This window comes from Coregonus clupeaformis, chromosome 18 (genome assembly GCF_020615455.1).
Source record: "Coregonus clupeaformis isolate EN_2021a chromosome 18, ASM2061545v1, whole genome shotgun sequence".
NCBI classification, from domain to species: domain Eukaryota; kingdom Metazoa; phylum Chordata; class Actinopteri; order Salmoniformes; family Salmonidae; genus Coregonus; species Coregonus clupeaformis.
In genome coordinates, this window is record NC_059209.1 from 8,191,090 (window position 1) to 8,205,028 (window position 13,939).

Consider the following 13,939-nt stretch of genomic DNA (forward strand, 5'->3'; position numbering starts at 1 on the left):
ACAACACAACCCCTTCCCTCTAATGTCACTTCACATTCCCTGCATAGCTTCCCTATCACAACCTCTCATCACAGCTACTGACATGGACATAGTCAGCCACCAATTGTGCAAGTTCTCCCACTTAAAAAGATGAGAGAGGCCTGTAATTTTCATCATAGGTACACGTCAACTATGACAGACAAAATTAGGAGAAAAAAATCCAGAAAATCACATTGTAGGATTTTTAATGAATTTATTTGCAAATTATGGTGGAAAATAAGTATTTGGTCAATAACTAAAGTTTCTCAATACTTTGTTATATACCCTTTGTTGGCAATGACACAGGTCAAACGTTTTCTGTAAGTCTTCACAAGGTTTTCACACACTGTTGCTGGTATTTTGGCCCATTCCTCCATGCAGATCTCCTCTAGAGCAGTGATGTTTTGGGGCTGTCGCTGGGCAACACGGACTTTCAACTCCCTCCAAAGATTTTCTATGGGGTTGAGATCTGTAGACTGGCTAGGCCACTCCAGGACCTTGAAATGCTTCTTACGAAGCCACTCCTTCGTTGCCCGGGCGGTGTGTTTGGGATCATTGTCATGCTGAAAGACCCAGCCACGTTTCATCTTCAATGCCCTTGCTGATGGAAGGATGTTTTCACTCAAAATCTCACGATACATGGCCCCATTCATTCTTCCCTTTACACGGATCAGTCGTCCTGGTCCCTTTGCAGAAAAACAGCCCTAAAGCATGATGTTTCCACCCCCATGCTTCACAGTAGGTATGGTGTTCTTTGGATGCAACTCAGCATTCTTTGTCCTCCAAACACGACGAGTTGAGTTTTTACCAAAAAGTTCTATTTTGGTTTCATCTGACCATATGACATTCTCCCAATCCTCTTCTGGATCATCCAAATGCACTCTAGCAAACTTCAGACGGGCCTGGACATGTACTGGCTTAAGCAGGGGGGACACGTCTAGCACTGCAGGATTTGAGTCCCTGGCGGCGTAGTGTGTTACTGATGGTAGGCTTTGTTACTTTGGTTCCAGCTCTCTGCAGGTCATTCACTAGGTCCCCCCGTGTGGTTCTGGGATTTTTGCTCACCGTTCTTGTGATCATTTTGACCCCACGGGGTGAGATCTTGCGTGGAGCCCCAGATCGAGGGAGATTATCAGTGGTCTTGTATGTCTTCCATTTCCTAATAATTGCTCCCACAGTTGATTTCTTCAAACCAAGCTGCTTACCTATTGCAGATTCAGTCTTCCCAGCCTGGTGCAGGTCTACAATTTTGTTTCTGGTGTCCTTTGACAGCTCTTTGGTCTTGGCCATAGTGGAGTTTGGAGTGTGACTGTTTGAGGTTGTGGACAGGTGTCTTTTATACTGATAACAAGTTCAAACAGTTGCCATTAATACAGGTAACGAGTGGAGGACAGAGGAGCCTCTTAAAGAATAAGTTACAGGTCTGTGAGAGCCAGAAATCTTGCTTGTTTGTAGGTGACCAAATACTTATTTTCCACCATAATTTGCAAATAAATTCATTACAAATCCTACAATGTGATTTTCTGGAGAAAAAAAATCTCAATTTGTCTGTCATAGTTGACGTGTACCTATGATGAAAATTACAGGCCTCTCTCATCTTTTTAAGTGGGAGAACTTGCATAATTGGTGGCTGACTAAATACTTTTTTTCCCCACTGTATGGATTATAGTCATCTAGCAGTGTAGCGCAGGGCCGTATCCAAAACTGATCCTAGACCAGCATTCCTACTCTGAGTCGTTGTGAATATGGGCCAAGATCTTATCCAGAGAGGCCTTTTGTCAGTGCATACCAAAAAGTTACTGAGCAAAGGGCATACACATAGATAGCACAAACAAAAATATCCAAAAGTTTACCTAATCCTAACCTTCAATATCTGCTGTACTTTACACAGAATAGTACAAACAATATAAAGTGTAGCATTACAATGACAACTATACCATTACAACTTGTTACAATGGTGCCAACATTTTGTGGCTGATCTTTCAGCAGGGGAGTGGGTGAATGTGTCAAAGACCTGACTGGGCCCAAGCACCGCACGGTATGGCTCATTATATTGTTGCGTGCGTTTTTGTGTACTGAGAAACATGTAACTTGGTTCCAGAAGAAAATCCCTTTCAATTTCCTTATGTTGGGGGCTTTCATCAAGGTAAGTGTTTCTTGGTGTAACGTCATCCCCAGGCTAGTATTCAGACCGCATGACTTTTTCCACATTTTGCTACGTTACAGCCTCATTCTAAAGTGGATTAAATTACTTTTTTCCCTCATCAATCTACACATAAAACCCCATAATGACAAAGCGAGAACAGGTTTTTAGAAATACCTTGTTTACATAAGTATTCAGACCCTTTGCTATGAGACTCGAAATTGAGCTCAGGTGCATCCTGTTTCCATTGATCATCCTTGAGATGTTTCTACAACTTGATTGGAGTCCACCTGTGGTAGATTCAATTGATTGGACATGATTTGTAAAGGCACACACCTGTCTATATAAGGTCCCACAGTTGACAGAGCACGTCAGAGCAAAAACCAAGCCATGAGGTTGAAGGAATTGTCCGTAGAGCTCAGCGACAGGATTGTGTCCAGGCACAGATCTGGGGAAGGGTACCAAAAACATTTCTGTAGCATTGAAGGTCCCCAAGAACACAGTGGCCTCCATCATTCTTAAATGGAAGAAGTTTGGAACCACCAAGACTCTTCCTAGAGCTGGCCGCCTGGCCAAACTGAGCAATTGGGGGAGAAGGGCCTTGGTCAGGGAGGTGACTCTATGGAGATGGGAGAACCTTCCAGAAGGACAACCATCTCTGCAGCACTCCACCAATCAGGACTTTATTGTAGAGTGGCCAAACGGAAGCCACTCCTCAGTAAAAGGCACATGACAGCCCGCTTGGAGTTTGCCAAAAGGCACCTAAAGGACTCTCAGACCATGAGAAACAAGATGATCTGGTCTGATGAAACCAAGATTGAACTATTTGGCCTGAATGCCGAGCATAATGTCTGGAGGAAACCTGGCACCATCCCTACGGTGAAGCATGGTGGTGGCAGCATCATGCTGTGGGGATGTTTTTCAGCAGCAGGGACTGGGAGACTAGTCAGGATCGAGGGAAAGATGAATGGAGCAAAGTACAGAGAGATCGTTGATGAAAACCTGCTCCAGAGCGCTCAGGACCTCAGACTGGAGCGATGGTTCACCTTTCCAACAGGACAATATCCCTAAGCACACAGCCAAGACAACGCAGGAGTGGCTTCGGGACAAGTCTCTGAATGTCCTTGAGTGGCCCAACCAGAGCCCGGACTTGAACCCGATCGAACATCTCTGGAGAGACCTGAAACTAACTGTGCAGCGACTCTCCCCTTCCAACCTAACAGAGCTTGAGAGGACCTGCAGAGAAGAATGGGAGAAGCTCCCTAAATACAGGTGTGCAACGCTTGTAGCGTCATACCCAAGAAGACTTGAGGCTGTAATCGCTGCCTAAGGTGCTTCAACAAAGTACTGAGTAAAGGGTCTGAATACTTATGTAAATGTGATATTTCAGTTTTTGCTTTGTCATTATGGGGTATTGTGTGTAGATTGATGAGGAAAAAACGATTGAATGAATTTTAGAATAAGGCTGTAACTTAACAAAATTTGGAAAAAGTCAAGGGGTCTGAATTCTTTCCGAAGGCACTGTATAAGCTTGGGATATCAATCATTCAAAGTTCGCCTTAGTGGGAGTAACCATAGAATTCTATGGAAGTGACCTTACTGAGTAAAGTATTTGTCATCAGTCTATGTCCTTTACTAGCAAAAACATTCCCCCTGGCCGTCACTAATTAACACAGCCACAAAGTCATAATTATGGCTAAACCCCGCCCATTTCCAAAAAAATAACATTTTATTTTAAACCTAACCTTAACCTTAACCCTAACCTTAAAAACAACAGGTCCTACCTTCCAGCTAGCTTATTAGCAAAGGACATAGCTAGCTAGCTAATGGCTCCACCGAGAAGAAGAAAGACTACACCCTTAAAATCTGTGGTCGATGTGTGTCACGCTTGTGGGGAAAACTATCCCAACTACGACAGTGGTGCACAAGACACATAGGGGAAGGTGTTGTGGGAGATGATTGGTTGGTAGATTAAGCCAATGAGTAATGTGCCGGGAGATTCTACCGGCACTCTGTATTGGCTAACAAAGGCCAAGTTTGATGCGTTGGTCCACCAGACCTTCCGCGCATTTGGGCGGAAGTGTCTGGGAACGAGATTGGTCCTCTGCTATTCGGGAATCCTTGGGGCGTCCCTACCCCATAGAAGTTGAAATTGAAAATGGTTAAAGTTAGGATTAGGTAAGGGTTATGGTTAGGGTTAGGGTTTAGGGGAGGGACGCCCCAAGGATCTCGGATAGCACTAACCGAACAAGATTAGGTGTACTGTGACTAACATGACTTCACTTTAGATATAGGAGGGGGCTGAGCACGCAACCCTGTGGGGCCCATGTGTTGAGGATCAGCATGGTGGAGGTGTTGTTGCATACCTTCACCATTTGGGTTGGCCTATCAGGAAGTCCAGGACCCAGTTGCACAGGGAGGGGTTCAGACCCACTGTGTGTGTGTGTGTGCGAGAACGTGCGACATGTTTGTGTGTGTGCGTGCATACATGTGTGTGTATTTAGGAATGCCAGCTTCACTCTTTTCCACGAGGTCGCCTGCCCCTCAGGTAGCACCATCGTCACCCTTCACCCTTGACCTCTAAGTTTCCCTGAGGCCAAGCAAGCAGCAAACCACTTTCCTATGGGAGAAAAAAACAAGCTATCTCCCTAACATCCTCAAGTTGCTATGTGTGACAGCGTGAAAATGAGAGTTAATTCTGTGATATGCCTGTCTCTTCCTCGGTGTTGGGGGACTGTTTGATGGCCCACTTTGGCACTGACCTACTTGTGTCAGAGTGTGGAGGCCGATGCTGCTGGCTGTCGCATGGTGTCTGTCTGAGGGAAGCTCTCGTGGGTGTGGTGGAAGATGCTGGGTGTTTTGACAGCTAGATGTATGCTCCAGTATGGGCATGGGGCATGGGGCATGGGGCATGGGGTATTGGGGTGAGCTGACGGGGTTTGGAGAGTAGTGTCAGTGTCCTCTTGGTGAGCTGTGGGGCGTATGTCTCGGGGTCAGGGGCTCTTTGTCTGGGCACAGAGAGGAGGAGATACAGACGGGTAGACAGACATTACTAGAACATACAGTATAACAGAGACAGGCTCAGTTTCATACTAGCCTCTGTGGCCCGGTCATCCAGGTACCCCTACTGCTCCAGCAGCCTGGGAATGTGTGTGTGTGTGTGTGCGTGTGTGCGTGTGTTTGTGTGTGAGCGTGTGTGTGTGCGCGCGCGCGCGCATTGAAGAGAGCTAAATCAACAAATATAGCAGAGCATATTTCCCAGCCTTATGCTCATGTGATGGCCACTTGTGTGTGTGTGTTTTTTAAAAAAAGAATTGACTTTGTTTAGATAATATAACTACCTTCCTTGATCTATGGCCTTAGCTCATTCTCAACCCACAGTTCATTACAGTACCCCAGCAAGGAGACATTTCCACACGCATTTAATGGTAATGTATCATAGGCCTACAATTTTAATAACATAGTCATAAAACACTGATACAAGCCTAGTGCTTCTTGCAACTGAAACAGGGAAGCCACAACCACAGCATGCATTTGAGAGTTCACTCACTATGTACCTCCTTAACAAGCGCTGCCTTTCCAAATTCTATTACCCTCAGTGCAAGACCATGACCCCCCGCTTTATGCAACATTCCAACCCCATCATTCATGGCGTTCCATTTGAGCCATGCCAGAGGGGCCAGGGGGCATCACTTTCTCAGGATTGGCTGCTGTGGGCACTGCTATAGGCACTCCCAGTCAGTGGCGTGTATACATGGATGCCAAGGGAATTTTGTCTCTGTGTTTTCATAATTTTCTGTCAATTCGCAAGTGGCTGAATCTCACCGGAGAAATCATCAGAGCGAGGGAAACAGCGCCCCTCTGTCTATTCTGATTCTGATCTAACCATAATTTCATATACTGTGCCACTGGCCTGAGACGATTGAAGTTCAATATGTAGCCTAGATGTAGCCTAGTAGGCACACGTTAACTAGTTAGCTAACTTAGCTGGTTCATTGTTGCCTATGTGAGGAAGTTAGACTGGCAAGCATTTTAGCTCGGTTGACTATGACAACAAAAACTGAAAGCGTACTGTATGACAGAGCCATAGACAGTTTTGCCAGGCAGTGCTCCTGTTGTCTTTGTGCTGAGTTGCGGTAACTCTGTGGTTCTAAATCAGTAGTTGTTTAGTAAACTGTCGAAAACATGAACTTGCTTGATCATGCTGCAGGTCATATACCTGTTAGTTACATGCAATATTTGCTTTGTGGACTTCACCAAACAGATGTTGCTCTCTGGTTTTGTGATGAAACAAACCTATGTGTACTTAAATTTATTCTGCCACTGTGTGACTGTTGTCCTTCTGTTGTCACGGCCTTATTGTATATTACGGTGGCGTATGAACGAATGGGTTATAGAGCAAACAACGCAAATATCACAACATAGGTTGTAATATGCCTTTTTTACTGGCTTGGCTTGGCTTCCTCAGTGATTTTACCTACGCACCGCTACTGCTCCCAGGCCTATCTGGTGATGGCTTTGTGTGTGTGTGTGTGTGTGTGTGTGTGTGTGTGTGTGTGTGTGTGTGTGTGTCGTGCGTGCGGGCTGACAGACAGGGCAGAGTGAATGCATTGACAAGACAATGGGAACGGGGTGTGAGCTAAGCTGTTCCCTAGCAATAACAGGCTACGCTCCTATAGCCTTTCTTTTGGAACGTGCAGTACCTAGATCCACCAGGAGATGCCAGCCTTCTTTTGCTTATACACAGTAGAGCAGTGTTTCTCTACTCAGGCTTTTTGGGGAGCTCATTTAAATGTTGGTCCTAATTCCCACCTTTAATGACAACATTTTCATCAAGAGGTCAAAAGTCATCTTCCTCAGGTCTTGTTTGATTTCATTAAAGAAGGTAATTAGGAGCATACAGTGTGAGGGCCTTTCTGGTCTTGTATGTATCATTAGCATCATGTATGTATCATTAGTCAAGCACCTACGTTTTGGACTATGACTACATAAGTGTGTATGACCACAAGCATTTTAATTTGAATGTTGGACAAGGTTACAGTGTTTGATCAAACATTGAACATGTAGGTTAGAGACTAGTCAGGTATAATTGCAACCTGTTCTTCCTTGATTTACTATGAATAGGATGAGCACATTGTCAGTATTGGGCCAACTTCAGCACTGTCATGAATGGGCCAAAGGCTAAGGGTCACTTTTATTATCGTAACCATAATAATGACCCTATGACCTGTGATGCCAAAATTAACATCCTACAGGACACATTCTCTGGTCACAGTGCATGGGTAGTTAAGTGTTAAATCTATGCCCTTATAATGAGAATACAAAGTAATGCATTCCATTAGATTAGTTTTTATTCTTGGCCACAGTGGCATTTATTCCCCTGTGGCAAAGCTTAACATTCCAGGCATTGAATTCCCAGACGTTCTGTCCATGGCAAAAAATGGCTAATTCATTATACAGGTGGGGAGGCTTACCTTTCTCATCTACAGTGCCCATCTATGTGCTCCTATATTTACAGCGGTGGCTGAGCACATGACTGTTGGTGTCGCTGTGTGTGGTATGTAGTTGCCATACCATTGAACTTACATAACTAGCCAGAGAGCCTCACAGTGATGTGTTTGGCAAACATTTAACTGAATTTGAAATGTCATAGCTTGCAATATGAGATAAAGTACTGCTACATCAAGAACTGTGTAATAGACTGTGTCAAATATTTCAAAATGATAAATAGATGTTCAACCTGACTGTTACATCTACAGTGTGCGATAAAAAAGACACAGGTTGAACTTGTGGCATTGCTGTAAAGAAAGCAGAAATGGTCTGATTGAAGACAGAAGTAGGCGGGGGGGCACGGCATGTTTCGAGTTAACGGGGCGGGGAAACTGCTTCGGGGCGGTAACAGGAAGAGCACAGCTCCTTACCATTGGCTCCCATCTATCCCCATCTCCAAGATATCATGATGCAAACCAATGGGGTGTGCTTTTGAAGAAATCAGCTGGAGAAACAAAAACACAGACGGGTGGCTCATAGGCGAGATAGAACTATCAACGGTTAATATTTCACCAAATAAGAGCAGTTTTAGGTAAAAGTTCAGAGTTAGTGAGTGCTTTAGCTAGATGCAAATTAGTGAGCAGCCTGACGCATTGTAAGAGAACAGCGAGAAGAAGGAAGATGCTACCTTTGTGACAGCGCTGAGTTTTTGTGCAACATTCACACTAGTTCTCTCAGGGCTCTTGAGTTGCCAACCTCTTCTTGCCTCCACTCCTCTCCCGCGCTCGGTCGAACCACGCTCGGAGTGGCATGTGGGTCAATACTGGAACAGTCGGAAGGTAGGCGAGAAACGTCAGTACAACAGTGTTGCATGCATATGGTCACGTGTTCACTTTGTGTTTCGGTTTGCTTTAGGATATTATGAAATATCTCACTGGTTCCCAAAGTTTTGAACTGTAAACAATAGGCTACAACTAGCCTCTTCGCTCCGGGAGACCTGTAGGCTCCAATGTAACAAGCATAATGATGGTAGTGTTTTTTGTGCACGGATGTCCTGCTGCTTGAAAGCTGATTGCGTTTCAATGTGGTGCAGCAATAGGCTGGGTCCGTTACGCAAGACTATCAATGCATCTCTTTTTGGTTGTATCCTACTTACCCTCTACAATAACGTGCTTTGGTCTAACAATTCAAACTCGATTGACGTTGCATTTCGTAAGGTTTCGTGTATATTTTTGGGATTATTCTTGTCAACACTGGAAATGCAATGATGTAGCCTATCAGTTGCCTGCATGTCTATCTGATCAGTGAACACGATTGGGTCTCATACAGTACAAAAATACATATGAGCCAGATGCTTGGTTATGAATGGCTGATGCTTTGTTATGAATGGCTGCACATAGAAAATCAGTCAAAACACCCTCCATTGATGCAATTGTATGTAATAGTAGCAGCAGCTTCTTGTTTCCCTCAACGTTTTAACATGCAGTATCTCATAGAAAAGCTGAATAGCAGTTCAAATTGATTGTTGATTTATGATCAACAATGACACACACTGCCTGTAATAGTGATCCAGGTCATTAAGAGGATTATGTGGCTTTACCAGCAGTCACAGCTAAGGAGACGTGTCAGTCAGTACTCCAAAACATAAAATGCAGTCTGCAAATGATGCTGTTAGACGTTAGAAACATGCTTTGGTTATGTGTTGACCAAACCCAATGTGATGTGCGGAAAGGTGAAATTTTATTATGGATGGCATGAGAGGTAGTGTGCTCCCCAAATATGTTGTAACAAACACATAGCATTGCATCTGCTTAGGCCCTGTGCTCAGGAAGTAGGATTTAACCAACCTGCAACAACAACGAAACTGGTCTGCTGCTGCTCTCGTTGAATGACTGCCTTTAGCTTACATTCTATATTCTATTGCCTTATGTATTCATTCTATTGCCATATGTATTCATTCTAGAGGATGCAGGACAAAGCAAGCCACTATGGTGACCAGGGTGTGTGTCAACAGTTAGGAGATAACATGCTGCATTGACCCCCATGGAAGAGGCAGCCAGCAGTGAATGGCTTCACTGGCTACTGCAGTGACAGACAGAGAGGGAAAGAGAGGCTAGTGACTGTGGCAGACAGGCAGATTTATGCCCAATGCCAGAGGCTGAGACTGCCAACCCTGACAGAGCAGAGGCACCCAAGCTGAAGGCCTGAGCTGAGTGGAGTGACACAAGAGTGGCAAATATCCTGCAGTCCAAGGTAACACTGTGTTCATGTGGGCGGTTGGTTTCCTGTTACATTTTGTGAGTGCAATGCTTTCACCTTAAAAGCAGACAACAGTGTGAGTGTTGCGAGGGAGGTTCTTCTAATGATGAGTCGGCACTTTTGAGATGACAATGACAGTTACAGTTTGTGTGTTTTTAAGTGCATTTGGTGTTTACATATGCCTAAGCAGTTAGTGGTAGTCCAAGGTGATGTTTTGGTCACGTGACGTGCACCTGGCACTTATGAAACACTGTTAGGAATTTATGTTGAGTAAGAAAGAAGCCTGTCTGGAGTGTTCAGGCTACTAACAGACAGAATATGCATAGGAGCTGTTGATAATGGAAGGACACTGTGAGACATTGTCAACCCTGGGGATATGGCTCGACCAAAGAGAAAGACGGAGAGAGAAGGCATTAGAGAGAGACAGAAAGGGGCGAGAGAGAGAGAGAGAAAAGGAGGGAGAGATATGGCTTGGCCAATGAGGGGGCAATTCTCCATCACAAGGAGGGAGAGGGAGGAGGAGGAGGAGAAATAGGACAGAGCAGAATGACTTGTTTACAAGGCAGTGAAGAGGTAGAGGCATCCCCAAACACACTCCCATAGTGCCAGAGAGCTTCTCATTAGATCTGTTGTGATAGATGCAGTTATACATGTTTGTGTTGTGTGTGTACTGTGTGTTCCTATAGCTGTGTGTGTGCGTGTGCTTATGTGTGTGATTGTTTGAGTGCCCATATTGAACTGTGTGTTGTGTACATGCATGTGTGTGTGTGTGTGTGTGCGCACATATTGAAGTGTGAATGTGCATGTGAATGTGTGTATTGACGTGCGTAATGTGTACATGCATTTGTGTGTGTGTGCGCCAAAAACCCGGGGCAGTTTAATAATACAGGATGTTGTAGCTGGGTGCCCCTGCCTCTCCCCTGGCCCTGTATACAGCCAGGCTGAGGCTGCAGACTAGACCAGACTACCGCCTTATATAACCAGTCTGTGCCCCCCTCGCCTGTGGCAGCCGCTGTCTCCACAGATCCCTCTGTCTGTGTTCTCTCTCTCAAACACACACACACACATGCACGGACACGGCACACACACATGCAAACCTGTATCAATGCATAGCCTATGGTTCACGTTTTGCGAAAGTGTGAGCATCCTACCTACCAGCGATTAGTCATTTTCCATGAAGGGAGGAGACACTTGGCGACTTAACAGTCGGCAACTAGCGAGCGAGCGACCGGTGTTGAAAATGTCCCAAGTTTATGCAAATGTCATACATTTATAATAACACATCTGTCTTTCCATTATTGGGAGACCTATTCACTGTTTAGAGTGTGTGCACACATGTAAATGTATTGTGATTGTAGTGTGTGTGTGTGTCTGTGTTTGCATGTGTTCGTGTGCGCTTGCGTGTATGTGTGTGGAGAAGGCTGTGGCGGGAGGTCATTGGGGGTGTTACAGGTAGCCAGCTGTGTTAGGGTGAACTCTAGCCCTGAGGAGGTGGGGGAGGAAGAGCAGGATGAGAGATGGGGTTTATGGAGCGCTGGGGTCGAACGGCTGCTACCACTGGAACGGTTACATAGCTCAGAGTGAGGGAGTGGGGAGAGACGCGTCTGCCTGCTGCTCATCGCATGGCCCTAACAGAGAGAGAGAGAGACACACACATAGAGAGAGAGAGAGAGAGAGGGAGAACAGAGGGGAGTTTGGAGGAAAGAGAGATGGGTCATTCCATGTCATTTCAGCAGGCCATGTCACCTACCATCGCAGATTGTTCTGAAATCGTTTCTGTAGTTAGACACAGATAAGATTAGCATTCCTGAGACATTTAATATATAATTTGATCTCTGAGAAATTAAGCTAATTGATTGCACCCAAATTGGCCAATTTTTATGTATAGGATTCATATCATATTCAATAAATATAGTACCTAACATCCGATTAGGACCATATTTCTTCTTAACAATTAGTAAGACCTGAGGAATCCAATAAAATGATCAATAGCCACCCACAGACTGCCGACGCCAATCCCACCCCAACAACCAGTATACAGTATCAGTTTTCTGTCTGACAAGTAGTATAAAGCTGCTGCTTGGAATACTGCTTCTTCAACCTTTGTAATGTATTCCCTGTGAATCTGGTGATGGTATCAACTCCTAAATATGCGGGAACTGCGCCATTTTAAACCCCAAGTTTTTAGCAGCATCATGGTGAAGCACTTTACAATTCACCGTGAGTGCATGGGGAGAGTGCGGCTAAATCTAACTCTGGTCAATTGTAGGGTAACTTGGGGAAAATGCCAGTATACCTCAAAATCTTTTTTTTGGGGGGGTGACATATTTTATTTTTAATTGAGCAAGAGTAGTTGCAACCAGGGAAAGTGTTTTGGGGAAAGATTGTGACATGAAATGGTTTCTGTGAGAAGTACAGGGAGTGGGGATTTACCCCACATGGCGGATTACCCCAAGTTACCCTAACAAGTAGGCCTAAATTATATTCACTGTGTTTCAGGAATGCTAATCTGTTTCTAACTACAGAAACGACAGAAACGATTTCAGAACAATCTGAGATTGTAGGTGTCGAAAGGACAGAGTGAAATTAGAGCCGAGTGAGAGAGAAGGGCAATAAGGATGGTGAGCAATGGAAACAGTGAAAGAGGAAAGAGTAGTGGATGGAGAAAGGGAGTGAGCATTGGGAGAGTTGAGGAGGTGGGGAGCTGAGTTATTCAGTCTTCCTCTATGAAAGCCCCCACTGCACTGCACTGACCCAAACCTGTACTGAGACAGTCCTCTCAAATGTGCATGAGGCTGTCTTTGTCTGTTCTGTATCTGCACAGACCCCGTGCATACAGTAGCACTACAGCCCAGTGGTTAGGGGATGGTAGGGGGTGCATTGAAGGGGAGGTCCCTCCCCCCTTATTTTGTGGGTCCCCCCCAGATATTTTATGAGAAGGATATTGGGCTAATCATTAGCTAGATCAAAAAAATAATTATTTTAACTAGTTAGCATCCTATTGATGAATTGTATGTCCCAAAAAACATACATAAACACAGTGAATATAATTTAAGCCTACCTGTTAGGGTAACCTGGCGTAACCCGCCACCAGGGGTATTTCCCCCTGCCTGTACTTCTCACAGAAACCACTTCATGTCACATTCTTCCCACAAACCTTCCCTGGTTGCCACTACTCTTGCTCAACAAAAAATGTAATCTGTCTCATCACAATTTTTTAAGTCACACCCCCCCCATAAAGATTTTGAGATAGGGTGGCATTTTACCCCAATTGACCTGTGTTAGATTTAGCCCCACTCTCCCCTATGCACTCGTGTGAATTGTAAAGTACTTCACCATGATGCTGCTAAAAAACTTGGGGTTTAAAATGGTGCAGTTCCCGCATATTTAGGAGTTGATAAATAAATAAAATAGGAATGGAAAGCTGGGACCTCCCTATCTTTAACAAAGGCCATTAAAACTACTGTTTTCCCCGCGAATGCAAGAATTGTTGTGCATTAACTGCTTGTCAGAATGCAGGTTTCCCTCCCTATGGCACTCGTAACTTGTCTGTGCCTCAAGAGGAATATTTATCTTTATTTAACACATCTTAGATTTCTTATTCAGTGGGGGAAAAAGAATTTAGTCAGCCACCAATTGTGCAAGTTCTCCCACTTAAAAAGATGAGAGAGGCCTGTAATTTTCATCATAGGTACACGTCAACTATGACAGACAAAATGAGAAAAGAAAATCCAGAAAATCACATTGTAGGATTTTTAATGAATTTATTTTATGGTGGAAAATAAGTATTTGGTCAATAACAAAAGTTTCTCAATACTTTGTTATATACCCTTTGTTGGCAATGACACAGGTCAAACGTTTTCTGTAAGTCTTCACAAGGTTTTCACACACTGTTGCTGGTATTTTGGCCCATTCCTCCATGCAGATCTCCTCTAGAGCAGTGATGTTTTGGGGCTGTCGCTGGGCAACACAGACTTTCAACTCCCTCCAAAGATTTTCTATGGGGTTGAGATCTGGAGACTGGCTAGG

At 44.5% G+C, this 13,939-nt stretch overlaps 1 protein-coding gene across 3 annotated transcripts in view; it reads left to right on the forward strand.

Moving 5' to 3' along the window:
* LOC121587520 (rho-related BTB domain-containing protein 2-like) overlaps positions 1-13,939 on the forward strand; it is a 103,242-nt gene that overhangs the window by 25,714 nt on the left and 63,589 nt on the right. Inside the window, exon 1 of one of the 3 annotated variants that reach the window (XM_041904530.2) lies at positions 8,025-8,490. The exons of the other annotated variants lie outside the window; for them this stretch is intronic. Coding sequence (XP_041760464.2) covers positions 8,462-8,490 — 29 coding nt within the window. The 5' untranslated portion in view covers positions 8,025-8,461. Of the gene's footprint in view, positions 1-8,024; positions 8,491-13,939 lie in introns of those variants that run through there. 3 annotated transcript variants of the gene reach the window in all.